This window comes from Ambystoma mexicanum, chromosome 1p (genome assembly GCF_040938575.1).
Source record: "Ambystoma mexicanum isolate Mex_15411 chromosome 1p, UKY_AmexF1_1, whole genome shotgun sequence".
Taxonomy (NCBI): domain Eukaryota; kingdom Metazoa; phylum Chordata; class Amphibia; order Caudata; family Ambystomatidae; genus Ambystoma; species Ambystoma mexicanum.
In genome coordinates this window covers 1,014,065,544-1,014,090,670 of record NC_090921.1, presented here as the reverse complement: position 1 = coordinate 1,014,090,670, position 25,127 = coordinate 1,014,065,544, and the positions used below count along the sequence as shown (strand labels likewise).

Sequence of the window (25,127 nt, the reverse complement as noted above, 5' to 3'; positions counted from 1 at the left end):
TACAGGGGTCTTTTAAAATCCTCTGTACCGTCGAAAGTCTTTGACCGATAGATGATTGCAAAGCTAAGGGAAAAGAATCCCACTTGGTGAAATGAGCGCATGAACAGTGTGTTGTAAAAGTTGGCGAGAGGGAAGCCGACAGAAAGACATTAAGACTTGTGAAGGTAAGAAAAGCCACAGTAAACCCGAAGGAGGGAGGCTGACGTCTGAAAGGGGTCCGAGCCCGAAAGAGGGAGATCAGGGGTGGAAAGTTATCACACAAAGTTCATTGAAAAAGGCACTGTCCAGTTGATTTGTTGAATATGATTTGGGAAGGGTCTACGCCCGGAAGAGAGAGACCTAGAGGTGAAGTCATTACCCAAAGTATACGTGGAACAGAACTTTGTGTTTCTTTGTAGGATACATTAGGCCTCGAAGGCAAGAAACTTTTTATTGAAAAGAGAATTAACCATTGAAGAACCTGATAGCTGGTATGGGACTGTCGGCTCGTGGTGGGAAAGCTCGAGCGGGTGCTGTGCTCAGGAGATCCACTGTGTCCTGTGCTCAAAACGTGGGGAAGGGAGACCCCTGGCAATCACATCCTGACTTATTATTTGTGAACACTTCTTTCTTTATTGAAAACCCTATCCCACACAGACAAGGCGCCACAAAGACTGCCTTATTTTTAATTTATGGTCGAAGCTTGCTCCCATATTAGATTTAGGTTTAGGTTGGCCGTTTATCCACCCTGCATTTACAGTTTAATAGCCTTGAATTGTGATCACTTGTGTCTGTCTTTACTGTTTGCCGCCATGAGTTCCTTACAACACACACAAAAGAACAACTGATGGCAGCACACACACGACAATGGAGAAGAGCACACACATATAATAGCGGATGAACGCGTGTGCTCTCTCTCTCTCTCTCTCTCTCTCTCTCTCTCTCTCTCTCTCTCTCTCTCTCTCTCTCTCTCTCTCTCTCTCTCTCTCTCTCTCTCTCTCTCTCTCTCTCTCTCTCTCTCTCTCTCTCTCTCTCTCTCTCTCTCTCTCTCTCTCTCTCTCTCTCTCTCTCTCTCTCTCTCTCTCTCTCTCTCTCTCTCTCTCTCTCTCTCTCTCTCTCTCCCCCCCCCCCCCTCTCTCAACAGAGGATGGGAGCACACAAACACAACTGACGCAGAGACACCCAAGGCCCCTCACAAAACTCCCTCTGGACAGTTGCACGCACGCACAAACGGCAAAAATAGAGGATGGAAGCAAACATACCCTAACACACACAAACACAGAGCGACCTAATGCCCTTCACAAAAATCCCTCTGGGCAGTTGCTCCAGACCCGAAGCTGTAATCATACAAGGCCCACAACAGGCCATATCCAGCTAGATTGGGGATAGTGCGTTACACTGACAGAGAGTAATTATATTTTTATTTCATTAAATAAAGCAAAACAAACATAAGCGCTGGTTTCCGCTCAAAATGTGTTCAACAGTTGCCCACAAAAGACGCACTTGTTTAAACATAAAGGTGTTCACTAGATTTCTCTGTCATATTTCTTTCTTGTTTAACTGTGTAGTCGCTAGATATACATACTTTGCAACCTTTTTCTTGAATCCAAAGGTACAAAGCAATCCATGCAGCATTGAGATGCTCCTGAAATTGCGCAGTTCAGGAAGGAACTCACCCAGCTGCTCGATCTCTTCTTCATACAATTTGACATTTACTAGAACTGCGTCACCACTTTCATCCCACTGTAAAATAAAAATAGAAAGAGTCATCAATAGAGGGCCCTCAAGTTCAGGAGCTGAGAGGGTTATGGGTGTGTAATGAAAGACGAAGAGGGCAGGGGAGGAAGTGGATACATAGTGCGAGGACGCCTGGGAGTCAAACAGGTGCAAATCCAGAGACCTGGGAAGCAAACGGGTGCCTGGCGAGGGGAAATCTGGTGGACAAATGTCTTAGACGCGGGCATTAAATGGGTGGAAATGGGCGCATAGTCAAAGATAAGCTGGGTGCCAATAGGGCCATACAGAGGAGAGGAGTGCCAATGGGTGCATTGTCACAGGAGAACTAAGAGTTACATTTGTGCATGGTCAGGGAGGAGCTCAGAGTTAAATGAGTGCATAGTCATAAAAGAGCTGGGTGTCACATGGGTGCATAGCTGGATATGAGCACAAACAAATGGAAGCTAAAAGACATCGGCCTCATTACGAGTATGGTGGTGAGGGAAAAAAGTTACGGAATTACCGCCACTTTTCCCGCTTCGCCATATTACGAGTTTGACCTTGGAGATTTACCTCCCACTTTCTGCTGAAAAATCAGCAAAATCGATGGAATTTCCGCTGGTGGTAATTCTGCCAAAATCCCCAATGGAGACCTATCGGGACTAACACCGCCACCACCACTATTTGTAATGCAGCAGTAAATCCGCTGGACCAAGTGCTGGTAATGGTAATTGAGTGGTATTCTGGCCAATTTACAGCCTGAATACTGCCCATTTCTCATAGTCAAGGAGAGGCTGAGAGCCATTAGACTGCAGTTAGAGGAGGAAGCAGATAATAAATAAGGTTCATAGATAGACTGAAATGCAATGGGTTCAAAATCTGAGGGAATTTGATATTGAGGGGGCGCACAGAGTTGAGAGCCAAATGGGTTCAAGCAAAAAGGGGAGTTGCTAGACTCAAATGGGTGCCTTGTCAGAGAGAAGCTAAGAGGATGGGAGTCACGCGAGTGCATAGCATGGGAGAGCTGAGGAAGGGTGTCCAATGGATTATTAGGGGGGCAAACCAGGGGCAAAAATACAACATGGTGGGGCAGGTTGGTGGCACACCAAATAAGGGTCCATAGGCCAATCCGGTTTAAGTATACCTATATTTTAACAATCTGGTAAAAAAAAAGTGTCATTAAGCATGTTTAGAGTAGGTTTAATGTAATAAAACTTTTGCATCAAGTTAATATACATCCTAAAAAGTTAACTCATGTTCAACAGTTGCAAAAATGCCCTTGCAGTCAGCAAGAGACGGTATTCTTTTACTTTAAGCAGACATCACTGCCAGCACAGCTTCAAATAATGTGTAGTTCGGTGTGCTATTTAGCAGAAGAGATATCACTTCCGCCTCAGTTTTAAATAATAGCTAGTCATAAATAGTCAGTTTAACAGAAGAGATATCTCATACCTCAGTTTCAAATTATAGGCAAGGACAGTCTCTTTAACAGATGAAATGTCACATACAGGCGTCAAGTACAGGGGGAAAGGAGGCAACGGCTCCCTTGGTTCTTTAGCAATGGTTGCAGGAATCTCAGTATGGCCCGGTAAAACTGTTTTCAGTTTCTGGCTGTACACCCCAGAGGCAGCTGTTAATTTTTAAATTGGAGGGGTATACAAATTTCCCCCAAATATGCCAGTGTGACGGTGCTAGCGAGGGAGCCCAAACCCATTAAAAGGTGTTGCGGGGGCTTCCCACCCAGAGAATTTATTTAAAATAATGGCTTAAAATGGTGCAATAATTTGGTAAAATGCCAAACAGTTTGCAATTGGTTTTGTACTGTAATGCAGGAAAAAATCCAATAGATGGAAGTCACCAACAGTGCAGAGGAGCATTTCGCCAAAGATTTTCACACTGGCTGTGCTCATACATTTACATGCTGGCTGCACCAATATATGCCAGTATTCCCATTTAAGCACATATTCATGTTTGCTTTACGCATAATGCCAGTAATGATACTCTAAGAAATCATGTTCATGCTTGTCCTGCCAAAATATGGCAGTATCCCCATGTAAGAACATACTCCAGTTGGCTTTACCGTTAAAAATGTCCTGCCACAGTATGAACATATGTCCAAACTTGCTGCATTAAAATGCCATTCTAGCTATATAATGCACTTTTCATGCTTATTTTATCAAAGATACCCAATACAAAATGTCATGTGACAGTAACGGCTAGACTGGCTGCACCAAAATGCCAGTATATCCATCCACTTAATAACACCTATCATGCTTGCTTTATCAAAGATGCCCAATACAAAATGTCATGCCACAGTAAGAAATGGCTCGACTGGCTGCACCAAAATGCCAGTCAAGCCACATAATAACACTTATCATGCTTGCTTTATCAAAGATGCCCAATACAAAATATCATGCCACAGTAACAAATGGCTAGACTGGCTGCACCACAATGCCAGTCAAGCCACATAATAACACTTATCATGCTTGCTTTATTAAAGATGCAAAATACAAAATATCATGCCTCAGTAAGAAATGGCTAGACTAGCGGCACCGAAATGCGAGTCTAGCCACACAATAGCACTTATCATGCTTGCTTTATCAAAGATGTGCAATACAAATGGCATACCACAATAGGAAATGGCTAGACTGGGTGTTTCAAAATGCCTTCTGCTTCTCTTTGCACAAATTCTGCTTTGTAGCTTATCAACCAGGTTTTGTACTTTGATTTCCTTTTGTTCCGAAGAAGGACTTGTTGGGAGTTAGACAGGTTATTTATCTGTCTAAGGTCTTTCCTAAGAATGTTTTTTTCCTGGGTTATTTTTATGTCGAAGACGTAGCTTTGTGTCAAGGCTGCCAGGTAAGCTCCTTTTCCTCCCAACCTCCTCCTCACCTGAGCCTTCTGATGAACTGTCCTTGGTTTCTGTGGTGGGTCTTCTCCTGGATTTCTTGGATTCGTTTGGGAACTGCCTTTGGGAAGGCTTCTTCTTCTTTTCGTGTAAATAAGGCCTGGCTCCCTCAGAGGCCACCTTGGCAAGAGGGGGCACCTGTCCAAGGGGAACCCCGAGGAGCCAGACCTCGAGTTGCAGGGAAAAAGCCTGATAGGCAGAAAAAACCCTGGTATTGCAGGCAATGGCAGTCCTCGAGATGGGGTTGTAGAAGGCTGTAGAAGGCTTGAAGTCTTAAGGGAGGTCTGCCCACTTGGGAGAGGTATAGCCTCTAGGTGGTAGTAGACCGTAAGCTTAATCTTCAATAGTGTCCGGGGGTGGAGTATAACAGGATAGCAGGTTAAAAAAATAGAAGATGTAGATAAAAGAGAACGTATGGGCTGAGACACTGAAGGAGAAAAGGCATAAGATAGTTTGTCAGAAGAGTCTCACTTACCTAGAATACTGGCAGAACCCAGGGAGTGAAGGCACCCGAGCCGCGGTCACGGTATATGGAGAAAACAGCTCCGCGACCGTGAGCAGAAACGAAGAGCCGCAGTGCGGTGAAAGGAAAGGCTGAACTGCAACCACGAACAAGAAAATAAATCAGAACAGAAAGCCAGCTGTGAAATATCACCAAGGTAAGTGCGATTAATAGTATAAGAGGAGAAGGCAGAAAGACAAGAGCGAAGGCAGGGAGGCTAACAGAACACAGGCGGAAACGAAAGAGAAAGATTACAGAAGTGTACAAGGACAGAAAGACAGGGAAAAACGAACAAGATGAGCAAATTGCAGCAGCAGCAAAATATCGGGAGCCAAGGCAGGAATCAAGGAAGGATCCGTAGAAGAGAGCTCCGCAAGCGCAGCAGTGTTGAATTGGTCTGAGAGAAAACAGATACAACGCGCCGAAAAGGGGGCGTGGTTCTGTTTTATAGTAAAGGGCCGCCATGTTGATTGAGGACTAGACCTGAAGGTGTACCGGATAGTCAGAGACGCCATGTGTTCCACAACTTCCATGGGCGAATCCTGACACTGTGAGGACTAAGCCTAGCAGAAGCTTTATGTGGGGAGCGTTTCAGATCCATAAGTAGCGGGATGTAGTTCACGCTTCCTCCAGAACGTACCTGCCTCGCAAATCTTTCTGACAAGGACTGAACATCTTGGCCAGTGACTCTCAGGCGATTGGCACCCGAGTTCAACTCGATATCCGTAGGCCATAGGCATTGGATGGGAGTTGGTTTTGATTTCCAAGACAGTTTTAATAGGGCATGATCACTTGTGGTTTTGGGAAGGACCTCCAGTAAAATGATGTCCTGTACAAGTATGCTAGAAACAAAAACATACGGCCTCATTACAATAGTGGCAGACCGGAAAATAGGGTGTCGGTAAGCCTAAAGGCACCCTTGTTTCTGGACCGTCACATTCCGAGTCTGCCTGCCGGGGCTGCTGCGCCTGCCAGGTCTGACCCTGATGGGTGCAGCGGTCACAGTCGGCAGACTGATCATGGGAGCACGGGCAACGTTAGCAATGGTGCCACTGCTTCCGTGTCCCGACTCCCATAGGGTCCCATGGGTTTCTATGGGAATGGGGATTAGCAAAATAACTGGCGCCTGACTTCCCGGCTGCTGGACTTGTAATAGCCCGGTGGCACCAGGAAGTCAGGCACCAGTAATTTTTTACAGGTCCGGTGGCAACCCGCCGGTAGCACCGCAGTGTTACCGCTGGACCCGTAATGAGGCCCATAGTCTAGATTGCTTGATGAGACTCTGTTGGTCCAAGTGGCCTTCGGGGGGCAATCACTGTTGGCTTGGCCATTCAGCATATGGAGGCCTCTTGCGTCCATAAGCTGCATCCATTCTGCCACCCGCTTTTGGCTTTCAGTTAGATTACCAGAGGGTATTTTTTTGTTGATACACAGGCTATATAGATCCCCTCCTATGATTATAAAATGAGGATTAAAACTTACAATCCATTTGTCTAAGGCAGTTGCCATCATGTTCAAAAAGTCTTCAGTGGAAATGGCCAGGGAATTCCAATAGACATTCAACAAAAGCCACTTTTGGGACTCCTCTCTCTCTGTCTGAGAAGGTGATAGCAATACCCTGTAAGAAGGGGTTAAGGATCTCTAGTTCTTCATCAGTCATTTACTTTGTGTTTTTCACCAGAGTGAGTAAGCCAGAGGCTGAACGTCCGCGTCACCTCTGTAGGCCGAATTAAGGAATGAGGTATAGCCATCAAGGGAAGGAGCGTTCATGAGCCAAGTCTCCTGGAGGCATATTATATCCAGAGCACCCAAGGAGAGGTATGGGTCTCTAGGTAGGTGCAAATGGCCCCTGGTATTCCAGAAGGCCATGCACCAGTTTGCGACTCGTTGTTACATGGATCCTGGAATCGAGCACAGGCCATCTCCCAGTCCCTTTTGGAGTCGCAGGCTTTTTTAGAAGTAGCTTGGTCTAAGATAGTTACACATCTTGAGGATCTGGTATTAGAAACTGTGACACTTAGTGGGATTGCCGTTTCTCTGGTACTGAATAAACACAGCTCGACTTTGTGGTGTCTAGGGTCTTTCGGAGTGTCATCCCTGTTGGGAGACCCAGGGATGTTTTTGTTGGACATCCAATTAGGCTCCTCACTAACAACCTCTGATGAACAAGGAAGACGCTGACGCTCATTGCACTCGTCATGTCCAGAACAGACTATGCCAAAAGCCTTTACCTCGGAATGCCGGAACAGCTGCTGAAGAAACTGCAATGTGTCCAAAACGCAGCAGCCAGACTTCTAGTCGCTACAAATGCTACACTGGCTGCCAATCAAACAGTGAATTACATTCAAAACGATGTGCATTACTCACAGAGCAATTCATGGCGAAGGGGCAGAATTCCTACAAAAGAAAATAATCTTCTACCAGCTGACAAGAACCTTCAGATCAAGCAATGACATCTGCTTGGAACCATACACAAGAAAAAAACTTAGAGGATCATCATTCTCCCACCTGGCAGCCAAAACATGGAACAACCTCCCACAAGAAATACGTAATACAAAGGATCACTTAAGATTCAGAAAATCACTCAAATCCTGGCTCTTCAGTTCACAACCAGATGGTAACAAGTAGAAACCCAAAGACACCGCTGAAAATAAAATGGACCATGGACAGAGAGTGGCGTCAGCGGAAGCGAAAAATTACACTTCATCACATGCTCTCAGTGACAAGGAGGTCAAGGAAGTAGTCTTCATTTCCACTATTTGCACCATGCAAACAGGCAGGAGGTGAAAGCGACAATGCCATGTCACTGGACGTCGCCAAGACCCAGTTCGCAATGTTGGTGCCCCGTCCACAGCTGCTACCACCCAAGGTAATGATATTCACTCATACAGGCTTCACGCCCCCTTCTATCTGGATGGGGCAGTCATCACAGACATTACCAACACCATGACACTGTCAAGGCTACAATCTAAGTCACATTAGGGGTGAAGCACAACCTCCTCAGCTGTGACAGGGCGCAGGTGCTAGGCCTTGTTCATTTCTAAGTCACATTAGGGGTGAAGTACACCCTCCTCAGCTGTGACAGGGCGGAGGTGCTAGGCCTTGTTCATTTCTAAGTTACATTAGGGGTGAAGTACACCCTACTCAGCTGTGACAGGGCGCAGGTGCCAGGCCTTGTTCATTTCTAAGTCACATTAGGGGTGAAGTACAACCTCCTCAGCTGTGACAGGGCGGAGGTGCCAGGTCTTGTTCATTTCTAAGTCACATTAGGGGTGAAGTACACCCTCCTCAGCTGTGACAGGGGGGAGGTGCCAGGCCTTGTTCATTTCTAAGTCACATTAGGGGTGAAGTACACCCTCCTCAGCTGTGACAGGGCGGAGGTGCCAGGCCTTGTTCATTTCTAAGTCACATTAGGGGTGAAGCACACCCTCCTCAGCTGTGACAGGGCGGAGGTGCCAGGCCTTGTTCATTTCTAAGTCACATTAGGGGTGAAGCACACCCTCCTCAGCTGTGACAGGGCGGAGGTGCCAGGCCTTGTTCATTTCTAAGTCACATTAGGGGTGAAGTACACCCTCCTCAGCTGTGACAGGGCGAGGTGCCATGCCTTGTTCATGTCACGCTCACCTGATTCCCACGGGGGCGCAGGTCTGGCTTCGAGTGCTGATGCTTTTTCAATGGTGAAGCGCAGGACTCTGAAGATGGACAGGAAGGGCCCCTCTACTCTGGCTTTTCTGGTTCGCAGGAATATTCCCCTGTGCGTGAAAAGGGAGTATTACCTACTGACGGAATAATGCTCAAGCCTCCCACTCCCTTCCAACCCTCCACGATACCCTTCCACGATTCCCCGTGAAGTCTCACCTTAGGGTCTGGAAGGATGAGTTCTCCATCCTGCTTCTGATGCAGGGGCGCGTTGAAACCCAGTTACTTCACTGGATTGAGGTTTGATGGGAGTTCAAAATAAGCTTGACTATTCAGGTGAGGCGCTGTAAGAGTTCTGTTGCAAGTTCAAAAGTTCAAGCTTGATAATAATGTTCATTGTCTTTTTGCAGCAAGCGCTAATGCTTATGTCTTTTTCCCCTTACGGGCCGGGGTTCGGAATGCCGGAGATATGGCGCCGACCCGAAGTGAAACGTGCAGTTCCAGTAAATGACAGGTAAGTTCTGGATGAGCGTTCAGGTAATGTCTTTGCATTCGCTCATTCAAAGTCTTTGTCTTTTTTCCCCATAGGGGCCGGGGTCCGGAATGCCAGGAAGCGGCAGGACCCGAAATGAAATGGGATGACCCAACAGGTAAGTCTTAGAAGGAAACTGAGCCTTTCCTATTCCCTTCCTTCTCTCACCTTGTTTTCTTGTCTTTTTCTCTCTAGGCTCTGAGAAGTGAGTGCGGATCCGGATGATCGCTGCTGAAGATGGAGGCGCCCAGGAAAGGTGAGTGAAATGCAGCGCTGCAGCGATCGAAGCGAAATGCTTTTAAAATGATGTCTTCCCTTTCAGGATCGTCGGTGTGATGTCTCCGTGATGCAGCTTTAGCTGGTAAGGTCTTTTTCTCTCCAATTCTCTCTTATCTCCCTTTGCAGGCGACCCAGGATGCTGACAGGCGTGGCTGAAGTCCAGATGCAGGAGCTGACACGGTGAGCGTCCAGCTGTGAGGAGCAGAACAACGCGTGGTTTAAATAGCTTTGTAAGAAGTTCCAGGTATGTATTCTTCCACCGATCAGGTATGTATCCTTCCCCGACCACACCCAGGTGGAAAGTAGTCCCACAGGTAAAGTAGTTCCATTCAGGCCTCAAGAGGGCCTGGATGTAGCAGCATGGTCTGCATCAGGTAAGTGCACATTAAAACACTTGAACACATGTCTAGCTTTATGAGCCTGGCGCCTAAGGCGCCAGGAAAGGGGTCTAACATGAGCTTGGCGCCTAAGGCGCCAGGACTGTGTCCAAAGGGCCCCAGCTTGGGCCCGCTGGCACTTCCCTGGGGGGGAATGATGCCTGCCTCTGTGGTTGCTGGGTCGGACCTAGCTCCTTGGAGGTAGGCATCATGACAGTTCATTTCTAAGTCACATTAGGGGTGAAGTACACCCTCCTCAGCTGTGACAGGGCGGAGGTGCCAGGCCTTGTTCATTTCTAAGTCACATTAGGGGTGAAGTACACCCTCCTCAGCTGTGACAGGGCGGAGGTGCTAGGCCTTGTTCATTTCTAAGTCACATTAGGGGTGAAGCACAACCTCCTCAGCTGTGGCAGGGCGGAGGTGCCAGGCCTTGTTCATTTCTAAGTCACATTAGGGGTGAAGTACAACCTCCTCAGCTGTGACAGGGCGGAGGTGCCAGGCCTTGTTCATTTCTAAGTCACATTAGGGGTGAAGTACACCCTCCTCAGCTGTGACAGGGCGCAGGTGCCAGGCCTTGTTCATTTCTAAGTCACATTAGGGGTGAAGCACACTCTCCTCAGCTGTGACAGGGCGCAGGTGCTAGGCCTTGTTCATTTTGCTATTGGTGTGTCGAGGCTGATGAGCTGTAGATCAAGGATGAATGTAGTGACATTTTCCAAAGTATAGGCTGTGTGTCTGTGATCGGCAAGTGTGCTTACATATTCACCCCACTGTCCAGACAATCGCAATGGCAAATTCCATTTCACTTATGAAGAAAAACAGAAGCGAAGCTGGTGAAGCTTGAATCGGAAGCCACTCTAGGGAGAGTGATGGGTTCAATACCATAGGTACCTCCGATTGTCCTGGCTCTGGTGGCAAAACAACTGGACTCTCCCTGGATCTGTGTAGACATGTGCTTTGCCTAGCAAGGAAATAAAGCCCACCATGGCAGATCTTGAGGACCCAGTCATATTTTCCAAGGATGCCTTTGCCAGCTACCATCCCATTGAAGGTTAGGAGCTTCTTGGAGATGGTAAATGTCTGTGGCCGATTCATGGTCTGGTTGCACTGACTGAACCGCTTTGGCACATGACGTGCCAGGACTGAACCTGTAAGTGGCAAGGAGCAACAGCAGCTGGTGTTTCTAAACATCAACCAGCAGTGACAGCAAATGACACCCATCTTCAATCCATCAAAAGTCACTGAAATCACAGTGTATGCCAGTCTGTCTGAACTTGGCGCCATGCTGATGCAACTTGGCTGAGATGACTACCCATTGCGTAAGCAAACAGGTGTCTCAGAACCACAAAGCAGAGGTACTCCAAGTTAGAGAGGGATGGTTTGTTAATGCTGTGGTGCTCAAGTATTTTCTCTTGTACATTTATGGTCACCCAGTCCAGAACTGGGGGTGGGGGAGGGGTGGTGGTTAGGCAACTTGCGGAATAGAAAGAACTGAGTATAGAAACCAAGGGGCGGCATAAATGGAATACAACCAAAGGGGGCGAAAGCACGAGGGGAGGTAGAAGAGACTCTGGAGTGACGGAAGGAGGGGGGTTAGACGGGGGAAGGTGCCCCAGTGGGGGCAGAAGAAAGACAGAATACATTTGAGAAATATAAAGAGAAGTAAAAGAACAATGAAGAAGGGTAGAATGAGAAGAAAGAAACTAAGCAATAGAATGATAGAATGTGTAGAAAGAACAAATGAATAGAAAGATAGAATGGGAGAAAAGTTCATGACTAGAAAAAAGAAAGAAGAAAAGAAAATAACAAAAGAAAAAGTAAGCAATGAAATGGCCATGGGTAGAGAGGGAATGAATTAGGGAGGGACCGGTCTACCCGGCAGGGTCCTCAATACACTGACGGTGGGGGGCGGGGGGTAGGGTGATGGGTGCTTGGTGCAGGGGGGAGGGCATAAGAAGATAATAATCCTGAGGTGTGGTGGAGAAACGGATAACCTGTAAGATAATTCCTGGCTTGATGTTTCAATAAAGCTTGCTGCAGTATTTGAGACATCCACCTTTCAAAACTGGTCCTGCCTCCTTATTTCAGGGAATCCTGAGGTGGCACTTGCAGGGTGGAGGAGGGTAGTAGAATGAATGAGGTGAGGGATGCTACAACATGGGAGGCGCAGTTGTAGGCTGTTCCTGCTAACCCGCTAAGAGAAACTATTGGAAAGGGTTCGCCCGCCCTTCATAGGCCTAGTATTGGGACGAGGAAGAGGCGAGGTAGAGGTAAAGCGTGTGTGATGGGAACCTCTGTATATCTAGAGTGCCCCTTGCACTCACTGTATGTAGCCTTCAAAGATTCAGTAGCCGGGCCACCAGGGGGCGCACAGGCAATGGCTGGCTGATCGCGGTGTTCCCGCCGGGGCTGGGCCTATTTTGGGGATTGAGCCCCCCCAAGACCTTCCCGAGCAAAAACATCGAGAGGCACGAGCGGCTGAACCCCCCGTGACGCCCCCGCTTGAAGGAACGGGCTCCTAACTCCAAGCAGAACCGGAGTTCAGGGAGCGAAGGAGCGCGACTCCACGGACACCGCCGCGCTTGGCGGCCCCAGAAGGTGGAGGCCTCCGCATCGAGAAGGCGGTGGAGACGGTCTGTGCCCCCTGCGGCCCCAGGGGGTGGAAGGTGAGTGCTGGGGGAGAGATGCTCCCCGGAGGGGGACCAGCGGCGCCCACCCCCCCGCTCCACCACAAACAGAAGGATCGGCCGTCCCTCTGGCCCGGCCCTGCGGGGTAAAGGAAAGCAACGTCGGGGGCTGGATCCCGCCGGAAGAAGCCCAAGAGAGGAGCCCCGCGGCACTGCAGCGCCCCGGGAGAGTGGCGGATCGGCCCTCCCACGGGGGGCGAAACTACCGATGCCACCAACCCACTCGGGGCTACCCAACACACAGGACTGCCCCAGAGGCTCGCAAGGGGTGAGCGGCCTTGACCAGGATCCCTCGACCAGGACCCCACCCGGACCCGCAACAGTGTTCCGTGGACATGGCAGGGTGTGGACCCGCCTCACAGCAGATGACCCCGGGGGGGACAAACCTCGGTGGCTACAGCGACTCAACAGACCAGGTGAGAGGCCCCCGCCAGCAGCCGGCGGGGCGTGTGCCCGCCTGGGGGGACTATCCCATCCCCCCTGGGAGTAGAAGCTTGATCCTGCAAACCCCACCCGAGCAATGCACATCGGCACGTCCCCGGGATGGCGTAACACTCCCACAAGGGTTAACCAAATCTAAACAGACCGCGCAGCTGGGGATCAGTGCGCCCTCATAGACTGAAGGAGGACTCCACGGGCTTTTCGCGAATTGGGGGCGCTTCCGGCGCCCTTGACCTCAGCGGGCCCACGGCCCATCTTGAACCCGCAGGTGGCCAGCGACCCAGGTGAGAGGCCCCCGCCCTCGGCTGGCGGGGCGAGTGCCCGCCTGGTGGGCTGCTTAGCCCCTTGCAGGGGATAACCCGCCGCCCAGAAACACCACTGGTGCGACGTCCGATGGCCCGTCCCCGGGGCGACACGGGTCCCCCCCAGACCGCAGCAGACCCTGTAGTGGGAAGCCAGCAACACCCCATGAGCTGGAAGAAGACCCTACAAACGTTTCTCTTTCGAGAGACAGAGGTTGCTCCCGAGGTCCTACATCTCTCCGGAACCATGGCCCACCCAGAACCCGCTGGCCAACCTGCAATGACAATGGAAAGAGGCTTTGCCTCCATCCTCCAGGAGATTAGAGAAATGAGATCGGATATCGCCCAGAAGTTTGAGAAGCTAGACCAAAGAGTAGACAAAATCGAGGACAGAGTCCTACAAGTGGAAAACTATCAATCGTCCTCTACATCCCAGGAGGTTCAATTCGGTATGCGGCTCACGGCTCTGGAAAAGAGGGACGAGGAGAGAGCCAGGCTAATGGACGACTATGAAAATAGGGAGAGACGGAACAATCTAAGGTTCTTTGGGATTCCGGAAACGGAGGGCGAAACGGAGAGAGAGCTGACCAGAGTGGTGAGAGACATCATCACCCTCCTGTTCGCCGAAGAAATGACGACGGAACTCATGTTTGACCGGGTGCACAGAGCCGGAGGAAGGTCGGGGAGCCCCAGATCGGTCCTGGCACGCTTCCACTACTACTCCGACAAAGCCAAAGTTCAGGATGCTGCTAGGAAGGCAGGGACGATAACTTATAACTGCGCTCAAATCTCTATTTTTCAAGATCTCTCAGCTTACACTCTAGCTAAACGAAGGATGTGCCGCCCCCTGACACAACTTCTGAAAGAGAAAGGCGTTTGTTATAGATGGGGATATCCTTTCTCCCTGTCTTTCGAATACTCAGGCCAACGCACAACGCTGGTAACGGAAGAGGACATTAAGGGCGCTATTCAAGACTACATGGGTGATCCCACCCCCAGGAGGGGCCCAGTTGGCCCGGATGCGCTGAGCAGGGGTACCCCCAGTCAGTCCAACACCAGAAGGAGGAAAACCGGCGCTAGGAAGTTCAAGAAATTGAATACACCACCGGCTCCAATGGAGAAAGACCGAGCCGAATCAGAGGGGTGATAACGGTGACCTCACGAGAATCATCGGGTCTAAACAACAGGAGGACTCTGGGGACGCTTCGATGGTCGCAACTTTACTATCCGCAAGTATAAGGGGTCCCGGGGGGGTCACGACCACGGGTGCAGTGTGAAACTCCATCCTGGGCTCGGGGAACGGTCGCCCACGGGGCGGTGGGAGTAGCCCGGACCATATATGGTTTGGGTCCAGACAATCGGGAGGGGGGGAAACAGCTCCGGTTCCTCCTCAAGCAATACCCGAGCCGGGGTGTGCGGATCGGGGTGTGCGGATGGGGGGGAGGGGCTCACGTTAGTGTGCTTTGTTATCTGTGCCTGGCCGAGGGGAACCGGCTGGTGGTACAGCCAAACATCCAGGAATGGAGGGACTACATGGCTGGACGCCTGGGAGGGGGGTGGGGGTTCGTATACAAGTTGGGGTTTTTGGGGTAGGGAATGAGTTGGGGAGCAAGTATGGGGAAATGTTCCAAAAGAGTTCAAGCAGGGAAACCTAGAAAGCAAGGAGGGAGCGACCACGCGACACTGGTGCCCATGAGGGAAGTAGACAACGATCATGGCTGACGACCGACCAGCCCTGGGGGTCGGGACCCTGAATGTGCGGGGCCTCAACACCCCCACGAAAAGATCCCTAATCAGCAGAGAGTTTAGGAGGGCTAAGCTGGACCTACTCTTCGTGCAGGAGACGGACTGGGCGAGGGGGAGGGAGCCCAAGATGCGGGGGGGCGGTATAGAGGAGATATTCCATGCATCCCATAAAGGAAAGAAAAGAGGGGTCGCGATCCTGCTGGCGAAAGGCTTGGGATTTGAGAAAGACTCCATCATCAGAGACCCTGAAGGCCGCTACCTCCTGGTGAGAGGCTCTCTGCAGGGCGCACCCATAACCTTGGCTGCGATATATGCTCCAAAGGAGGGCCAGGCCCAATTCTGGGAGGGAGTGGGGGAAAGGCTGAAAACTTTTGTCCAGGGCCCATTGATGGTGGGAGGTGACTTTAACATAGTCCTGGACCCTGCCAGAGACAGACAGCGGGTGGGCGCATTAAACCCTAGGCCCGCAGAAGAAACCGTGTCACACTGCTTTCAGAGGGTGAATGAGGGCCTGGGCTTGGTGGACACGATGCCCACCCCCCGGACGGGGACCCCTTCTTTCTCGTACTATTCCTCCACTCACAAGGCCTTCTCCAGGATAGACCATATTCCTGTGGATGAGACACTACGTCCATACACAGCGGGTTACAGTATAGACCCCTTACCCTGGTCGGACCACGATCTGGTCAGAATCACCTTGGCAGGGGACTGGAGCAGAGAACGGAGGGGACGTTGGAGATGTAACAACGCCATATTGAGAGACGAGGTACACGCCCAGACGGTCCTGGAGGCCATCTCAGAGTTCTTTGAGCTCAACGATAATAGGGAGGTGGGCACGCACACCCTCGGGGACGTCTTTAAGGCTACCCTGAGAGGGGTATCATCCAAATGGGTTCTCGACAGAAGAGGGAGAGGGAGACCCAGGAGAGAATTCTGAGGGAAAAGATAGCACGCCTCCAACCGGGGGGGTCCCCAGTACAGGCACTGGACCAGGATCACGTGGCCACTCTCGAAGATCATAGGCTCCAATTAGAAGACCTGCTACTCCACAAAACTGAGAGGAGCCTCCAAATGGTCAAACAAAGATACTACGAGAAGGGGGACAGGGCGGATAGGATACTGGCCTGGAAATTGAGGGAGGTCTAGAGAAGTAGGATGGTGAAAGAGGTGAGGGACAGTGGGGGAACACTAGGTTATGACACCCCCCACATAAGTGCAGCTTTTCGCCAGTATTACGAGTCGTTGTACGCCTCGGAATATGATGGGGGTGATGCCCAGATCGAGGAGTTTCTCGACTCCATGCAGCTATCGTCCCTTCCCCCAGAGTTGGCCGAGGGGCTGGAGGGCCGGGTGACCGAGGAAGAGGTGGAGAAGGCTATTAGCGGGATGAGGGTGGGGACTTCTCCAGGGGAAGATGGCTTTTCGGTTTATTTTTACAAGAGGTTTCACTCATCCTTGTCTCCCTACCTGGCTAAGGTTTTCAACTCGGTATTGGAGGGGGATACCCTCCCCGACTCCATGATGGGAGCCATTATAGTGGTTCTACCCAAGGAAGGCAAGGACCCGAGGGAGTGCTCATCCTACCGGCCTATATCTCTGCTAAACATCGATGTCAAAATTCTGGCCAAGGTGGTGGGTAGGCAGATGGAGGGGATAATGCAGAAGCTAGTCCATGGGGATCAGTTGGGTTTCATAAGGGGCAGACAAGGGTCGGATAACATCCATAAAACAAAAGACCTGGTACATTTTGCCCAAAACTCGAATCTCGATGCATGCGTCCTGTCGCTGGATTCGGAAAAAGCTTTTGATAGAGTTGAGTGGAGATATATGTCCCTCCTTCTCCAGCGAATGGGCTTTGGGACGCACATCTTGAGTTGGGTGGCCGCCCTCTATAGAGCCCCTACCGCACGGGTCCAGGTAAACGGCCTACTGTCAGAATCCTTTCCTCTTACCCGAGGAACTAGACAGGGCTGCCCTCTCTCCCCCCTGTTATATTTCCTCACAATGGAGGCTTTGGCCATAGCGATCAGATCCCACCCAGACATCAGGGGTATTAGGAGGGGGGAGGTGGAATTTAAGCTCTCACTGTTTGACGATGACATCCTGGCATATCTGGTGGACCCGGCCACTTCGATCCCTCCCCTTCTGTCCCTGGTCAGCTCCTTTGGGCGGTTCTCGGGCCTGAAGATTAACACGACTAAGTCCTCCCAATGCGTCTGGTGGATCCGGCACTGGACCCATTGTCCAGATTTCACAGGATAGCAGTTAGCAAGGACAACGTAAAATACCTGGACGTCCTCCTCACTAACGACTTATCGGAACTGGGAACTTCCAATTACGGGCCCATTCTGTCCGAAATCAAAACTGACCTGGGGAGATGGGGAAAAATGATTCTCTCCTGGTATGGCCGGATGACGGCAGTCAAAATGAATATACTACCCCGGCTCTTGTATCTCTTCACGGCCCTCCCTACCCGGGTACCCGCCCAAATCTTCAAAGACTCACATAAAGGGGTCTGAGACTTCATTTGGCAGGGGAGAACCCTGAGGGTCGGCAGGGCCACCCTGACGCTTCCAAGGGAGGAGGGGGGTTTCGGTCTCCCAGACTTCCAGTTATACTATCACGCAGCACAACTACGGGTCCTCCTAGAACACATGAAGGAAGGCCTGCGGACATATTGGTCGTATTTGGAGGACATGGACGTCCACCCCCTCAAGGTCCGAGACCTCCTATGGTCCCCTCGTAGGTTGATTCCGAAACAAGTACTGTCGCACCCGACCCTGGGGGTTCTTTGGGAGATCTGGAGGGAGTGCCCTCGAACAGCTCATCTTTCATCTTGGCCGTCCCCTATGACCTCCTTGTGGGGGCCCCTTCTGAAATTGGGCAGCAGAGGGTTTAGTCAATCCCAGCGGTGGTCCGACGAGGGCTTGGAATGGGCGGGCCAACTATTCAGGGAGGGCGAGTTCCTGAGTTATGAGGACCTCAGGGACGGGCTAGGAGGTGGGACCCTCTCCATATTCGAGTACCTGCATCTTAAGGGTATCCTCAGCAACCCCGCATGGGGCCCAAACCTGCGGAGACAATTGACTCCCTTCGAGAAGCTCCTCGACTCGGCAACTTCAGAAAGGGTGCGGTTTACTGCATGTACACAGTCCTCAACACCCATAACCTTCAGGCTAGGAGAAGTTTCCTTGGGTTCTGGAATGATCTGGCGGGGGAGGCGATATCTGAGGATTCCTGGGCTCGCATTTTTAGGATATCGTTTCATGGCAATCTATTCACCTCGGACATGGAACATAATTTTAAAATCCTGCAGGGGTGGCACAGAGATCCGACAAAACTCTCGAAAATGTTCACAGGAGTGTCACCAGACTGTCCGAGGGGCTGTGGCCAAGGAGGGACCAGAGGCCACATGTGGTGGCTATGCCCGAAAGTGCAGTCCTACTGGGAATCCATGAAGGACTGGATAGCGGAGGTAACAGAGGTCTCTCTTCCCCTCAATCCGCTGACCATGCTGCTGGGCCTCCCCCCGGAGGAGGCAGAACTGTACCAGTGCCCAAGGATGGTGGAAACTATGTTGAGAGCTGGCAGAGTGGCCCTGGCCCAGAAATGGAAGAGCCCGGAAACGCCTTCCAAAGACGAGTGGATGAAAAAACTCAAGAATATGTTTCTGATAGACAAATTGACTGCCTTGGTGAACAATGACTCCTGTTCGTTTCTCGCAGACTGGTATGGGGTCCAGCAGACATGGGGATGGGACGTCCATTAGTGTCGGGATGACACCCCCGGATGGCCGGGGCGCGATCATCTCTGAACAGGTATACACCCAGTGGGGGGTTCCCATGACCCGGGGCGACATCGGCCTCAAGCCAGCTATAATGCGGGTCACTTGTTGCGTCTCTTCAAAGACAGAGGGTACGGGATGAAAGTCTGGTTACCTTGCAGTTGTTATGTTTGAATTGGATTGGGAGGGGGAGGGGGTGGGGACCAGGATAGGGGGGGACCGGGGATCATGCATTTTTTGTTTCTTTGTATTTTTGTCTTTAAAAATGCCAATAAAACCAAAGTTTAAAAAAAAAAAAAGATTCAGTAGCCATAGTGAACTAGTGGGTGGAGTATGCTACACTTCATTTATCCTGTTCTACATTTGTAGTTTTGGCCGAGATAATGCTTACTTTCAGAGTTAAAAACGGTGTCTTATTTCTTTAAAACTAATTAAAACGTTAAAATGATATATAATCGGCAGCAGGAGGTTGCAGTAAACGATACGACACTAGGGGGTGCTATAACGTTTCGTTTAACGACATTGTTAAAGAGGTTGGATTATTGTAATCTTTTCTAAAGCAACCGAAGAGCCATTCGAAAGTCACGGGCCACAGAGCCAAAATAGTTTAGGAGTCGCGAAGAATTTGGGAGGGGAGTCTCTAATCAGTAATCTGCCCGACGCCCGTACTGCTGTGTATGCTACAGACATACATTATCTCAATCACGCACGCACGCTAACCTCACATTTTATTGTAGAAATGGCTAAATATATTTTGAATAAACGTGTAATGTAGGTCGTTAAATTGTGGTGCGTGTAAACATCACGGGTTCGAATCCCATTCAGGCCTACTCTGCATTTTATCCTTCACAGCTCGATAAAATGAGTGCCATTGGGATGGATTGGGTGGTAGCCAAACCTCTGAATGACTATGCAAAAAGGTCCATATTGCCTTTGTTTCTCGGAGTTATGTCTACCTTATGGACAATGGGGTTTCTATGATATGATATGATATGGCATTTGTAACGCGCCTATACACAAGTGTTTCAAGGCGCGACGAGGCAGGCAGGGAGGGGGGAAACAAGGGGAGGACAGACAACGATCCTACTAGGCCAGGAGTCATTCAGATCGCGCAAGTGCAGGGGTAAGGGGAAGGGAGAAGTGCAAGGGGAAGGGGAGGGGGGAAGTGCAGTACAAGTAAGTAGGAAAAAAAAAGGGCCAGCTGGTGGCAAGTGCAGGATAAGTGCAGACAAGTGCTGGGAAGGGGGGGCTGTAGGGATACAGAGACAGTCCCGCAGTGCAGGGGTTGCCAGGGAGGCAGTGCAAGTGGAGAGTGGCTGGGCCCAGGACCGAGGTCGGTGAGAGTGGCCCAGTTGCAGATTCGGTGCAGTTTCAGTGAAGAATTAGCAGGGGAGAGGGAGAGAGAAAGCAGAAGCAAAGAGGAAGGTTTTGAGGTGCTTCCGGAACCGGAGATGGTTCTCCTCAAATTTCAGGAAGGCAGGAAGGCTGTTCCAGAGAGAGGCCCCTGCCGCGGAGAGAGATCTACCACCAGCTCGTTGCTTCGAGAAGCGGCTGACCCTGAGGGAGTTGGAGACGGATGAGCAAAGGGCTCGGGAAGGAAGATATTTAGGAAGAGAGAGTTGAAGGTATTTAGGCCCCACGCCCCAGAAGGCCTTGTGGACTATGCAGAGGGTTTTGAACTTTATCCTCGCAGCCACTGGGAGCCAGTGTAGAGATTTCAGTCCTGGAGAGATACGGTCCCTGGGCTTGAGGCCAAGGACAAGTCTCGCAGTTCTGTTCTGGATGAGTTGCAGAGGGCGGAGAGTGGAGGCAGGCAGATTAAGATAGAGGCTGTTACAGTAGTTCAGCTTTGAGAGAACCAGGGCTCGGGAGACAGTGAGCTTCTGGGGGAAGGAGAGGAAGGGAAGAATACCTCTGAGGAGGTGCAGCTGGTAGTGTGACTTCTTAGAGACGTCAGATATATGAGGAGAGAAGGAGAGTGTGGAGTCGAAGATGACCCTGAGAGGCCGGCCAGAGAGCTGCAGGGAAGGAGGGAGTGGGTGTGCCGATGAGTAGAATCTCAGTCTTACTGGCATTAAGGCAGAGGTCATTGGCGGCACACCATTCCTGGATAGCAGACAGACAGTCAGAGATGAGGGAAGGAGAGGAGGAGGCCGAGGGTAGCCTGAAAATGAGCTGGGTATCGTCCGCATGTGATCCCCTGAAGCTCATTGCCAATGACTGCAGACACGAAACCTACACCATGTCTGAAGGGAGCCTTTGTGAAGAGGCCTGCGTCTGCTCCAAGCAACACCGAATTATAATGATGGAAACCCTCTCTTACTCCGATTGTCGAGACTCGGGGCTAGCTAGCCGTTTGGTTGTAGCCCCTGAGCTTCTATCCAGGGCTTCAACCAAAGACCCGGGCTATAATCCCCCCCTTCCCTCACATATCCCTCCACCCACCAGACTCCCTGTAGCGACGCCTCTGCCTCTGCCAGTCTGGCTGCCATTGCACTTTAGGGTACACGGACCCCATAATGGGATTGCCCCCTTTTGAAGCTAACAGTGAAGTCTAATCCAAGCCAGTTCTAGGGTTTGCGAGGCCCTGCGTGGCAAAAGATATGCAGGACCCTTAATTTGCATATGTATGGACATCACCGGAAGTGACATCACAAAAGATGAGGTAACAGAGAGTGATATCATTCTTACCATTATATATGGAGCAATATAATGACTGAGGCTTTTTGGAAAAATATAGTGTGAACACTTCTGGGGAGTTCTAATTTAGCCAGACAAGGCACAGTGAGATACAATGATGTGTCCATGATAACACACTTCAGTGATGAGGCTAGGTTGTGTGACAAGTCTGCAGCGTAAGCACTAGGCCCCATATCTAGTCAGACTTAGAGAAATCTGGGTTATAGTTTGGCTTTCAAGAACACTATGGCACTAGATGCATTTCCCATCATGGAGGATACAAGTACCAGATTTCAAAGTCATGTAACACTAAAAAAATGCCCTCCAGGTTGTGAAAATGTACTTTCAAGACACACACAGCAGAGGTTGCGGTGTGACGGTCACCTACTGCCAGTCATTGTTTGACACAGGCTCTATGGTGTGAAGAAAATGTGTTTAACAATAATCAAAACTTTTTTGGTCTGCGTCAAACAAGCCCACGTGATGAAAATAAGAACTAAAGTTTTTTTTATCCAATTACATTTTTATTGATTTCACAGGACAACCGAGTTACAAAACTGGAGAGTATTACAAGCAAGACATGAGAGAAAGTTCTTCAAAATACGCAGTTAACAATGCCAGAGGATGAGGTGCTTGGAACTGTCAAAACAACCGAGAACCACCGAAGGCCCAAAAAAGCGAGCAGATTTTTATTTTTTTTAAAACACGACAGTCACAGTGAGACGAAGACACAATGGGCCTAATTCACAGAAGCCTTTTATAATGGCAAAACCCCACTGGAAAACGCTCTGTGAATTAGGCCCAATGTGTTTAGGATGTAGATTAGTGTAAGGGTGAGGGATTTGAACAGGCCATCAATAAACAAATGTACCATCCGGAAGTCAATGCGCTATACGAATTCAGTAAATGGGCGCCAGATCGCCAGGTAGCTGGCCATTCCCCCTTGAAGTTGTTTACAAGAAGCTGCAGCTGGCGGTTGAAGAAGCCATCTGCCGGGGTCTGGAATAGGTGGCAGTGGCAATATAGTAGGATGTACCTGTTTAGAAAACATAACAATTAATTAGTCTCACCAGCCGATCTTTATTATTATTATTCATTTTATTTATTACGGGCGAGCTGAAACTATTTGCTTGCGAGGATAGTGCAATGGAGTATGTTCGGCTCTAAAAGCAATGCGAAAACTAACGAAATAAATCGAGGGAAACACACAAACTAATGTTTTTTTTTTACTGTTGAACCACTGAGAAACGACTGTTTGTCTACATGCGTATCGAATGGGCACATGCATGCACATGTGCCCGGTAGAAAGACGATCCCACAAATGTTGTACTTGCTCTTCATTCATTCATTCATTCCGGTATAAAAGCGTCTAAAGAATTACTTACATTATAATTGCCATTTCCATTTTATCCCTGCGTAATGCAGTCTGTAAATCCCACTGTGTTCGTGCCAATGATTTTTCATATACTGAACTAACATGAAACTCGGTCTAGTTTCAGAATTTTCAACCTTATCGTCTCTTACGTTATTGCCCACCTCCTTCAAATGAAGTCCTTTCGGGATGGTCCTTGTCTCTCAAGGTCAAAAAACAATAGAACCTTATACTGCCAGTGCGATTTGCGGGCCTCTTCAGCCCGCGAGCATAAAATCAAAGCCGCTGACCTTCACTTTGCATAAGCGTACATTCATACTTTTCAACATCCCGTGTAAAGCCATCTGTGAGAACTTGAATTTTCGACTCCATGTTTGTACTAGGCCACAATGTGCAAATGCGAACTGGCTTCTCTCCCATCTGCAACACCTTGCTTGGCGTGTTCTAAGGCCCCCAATTTTGTCCTCGTTGTCCGCGAGCTTTGCAGCCCTAGAGAACCATAACTATGGAGACATTGGGCCTCATTACGTCCCTGGCGTTAAGGGTTTAACGGCGCCGTAAAAGGTGTCGGCGCCGTTAAACCCTTAACGCCTCATTACGAGTTCCCTTTGCAGGACCCGACCTTAACGCCTGCTTTTAGCATGGGTTAAAGAAGGGTGCCGCAAAGGGACCTTGGTGCTAAGTACGGTGCCGCAATTTGCGGCACCGTACTTAGCGCCTTCCCCATTCCCATTGAGTCCTATGGGGCAAAAATGGGAATGGGGAAGGGCCCATGGTGAATGAGGAATTACCGCCCCGCCAACCTTGGAATGGGGGGGTAATTCCGCCATTCACCATGGCGGACCCCGGCATGGACCATGGTGCTAATAGCACCATGGTTTAGCGCCGGGGTCGTAATGAGGCCCATTGACTTTTTGGGGGAAGGTCAGGGAAAGTATAAAGTACCCGAGGAGTTGAGTTGAAAGTGAGATTTATTGTTTATTTGTTTTATTATTTGCAATACGCAAGCCTCCCCTCGGTTAACAGTGCGCAGCATTTACATGAGATTGCAAAACTTATTTACAGCAACAAAAATATATACATACACATATTCACAAGGTCAGCGATATGAGGTAAATAGAGAGAGAAGTCAAAGATGACACCCAGGTTGTTCGTCACCCAGGATGGTGAAGGGAGGGGTTAGGGTTAGCATACATTGTATGTACACTGTACAATAACATTTTTTTCAAAAAGACAATCATATTACAATGATTTAAACCGGGTTTTGTACTTGTCAACGAGCTCTGCTTTGGGTGGACATGGCACAGTGGCAATGTTTGGTGGCAACGCATCAGTGCTCTGCATAGAAACGCTCAAAATTCCATATCTGTGCTTCTCTAGTACACTAACAATAAGGCCTTTAACAAAGTCGAACTCCATTTCCTCATATACTGGTTTTACCCCCCATTTCTTAGTTCATTTTCCAAAGGTCGTAGTGTAGCGAGGCATCCCTACATTTCCCGTAGTCCTAGACTGTTCACGGCCCACATTCTCGTTATGGGCCAAGACCGCTAGTAGAGTCCTATGTTTCATGCCCTGTAAGCTGAAATGCAATCGCTTTGGCCTGTACTTTAGGCACATATTGTGGAACACCTCCATTTCTCCTGTGTGACAGAATTCTGCCAGTCCCCTCAAATCTCTTGATAGAGTTTTATCGAAAACAATCTTCTTAATGGCTTTGTGTGTAGGTGAAGATGCAATCAACCACTTCTTCTTCCGTGCCTCCTCTGTGGACAAATGGCCATGTTCACATTGGTGGAAATGTTGGTTTTCTGTCCAGCGGTGAACGTTGGTACAGTGGTGCATCAGTGACCGCCATTTCTCAAGTAGGATTTCCACTGACCCTTCACAAGTTTTGGAGCTCCACCAAAGATGGTTGCTGATAGACTGGGACCACTGTGAAATACTTTCAAAACATTTTTCTTCCCTGCAGCCGAGATTTTCTTATTGATTGATTTAGCAAGATGCCATACGTCAAATTGATGTTTAATATGTGGGAACTGCTCTCTCATTGTCTTGGCAATTGAAACGTGTCTGTCCGTGGCTATGAGGTCGATGTGCATTCCCCTTAATTGTAGATATTGCAATGATTTTATAAATCCTAGTTTCTCCACGCCCAACAAGGCTGAAACATGTCTGGGGATG

At 49.6% G+C, this 25,127-nt stretch overlaps 1 protein-coding gene across 1 annotated transcript in view; it reads right to left on the bottom strand.

Annotated features, from left to right (window-relative positions):
- Positions 1-25,127, bottom strand: part of C1PH16orf86 (chromosome 1p C16orf86 homolog) — a 136,743-nt gene that overhangs the window by 82,505 nt on the left and 29,111 nt on the right. The window contains exon 2 of the mRNA XM_069645588.1: positions 1,565-1,722. Coding sequence (XP_069501689.1) covers positions 1,565-1,722 — 158 coding nt within the window. The remainder of the gene's footprint in view (positions 1-1,564; positions 1,723-25,127) is intronic.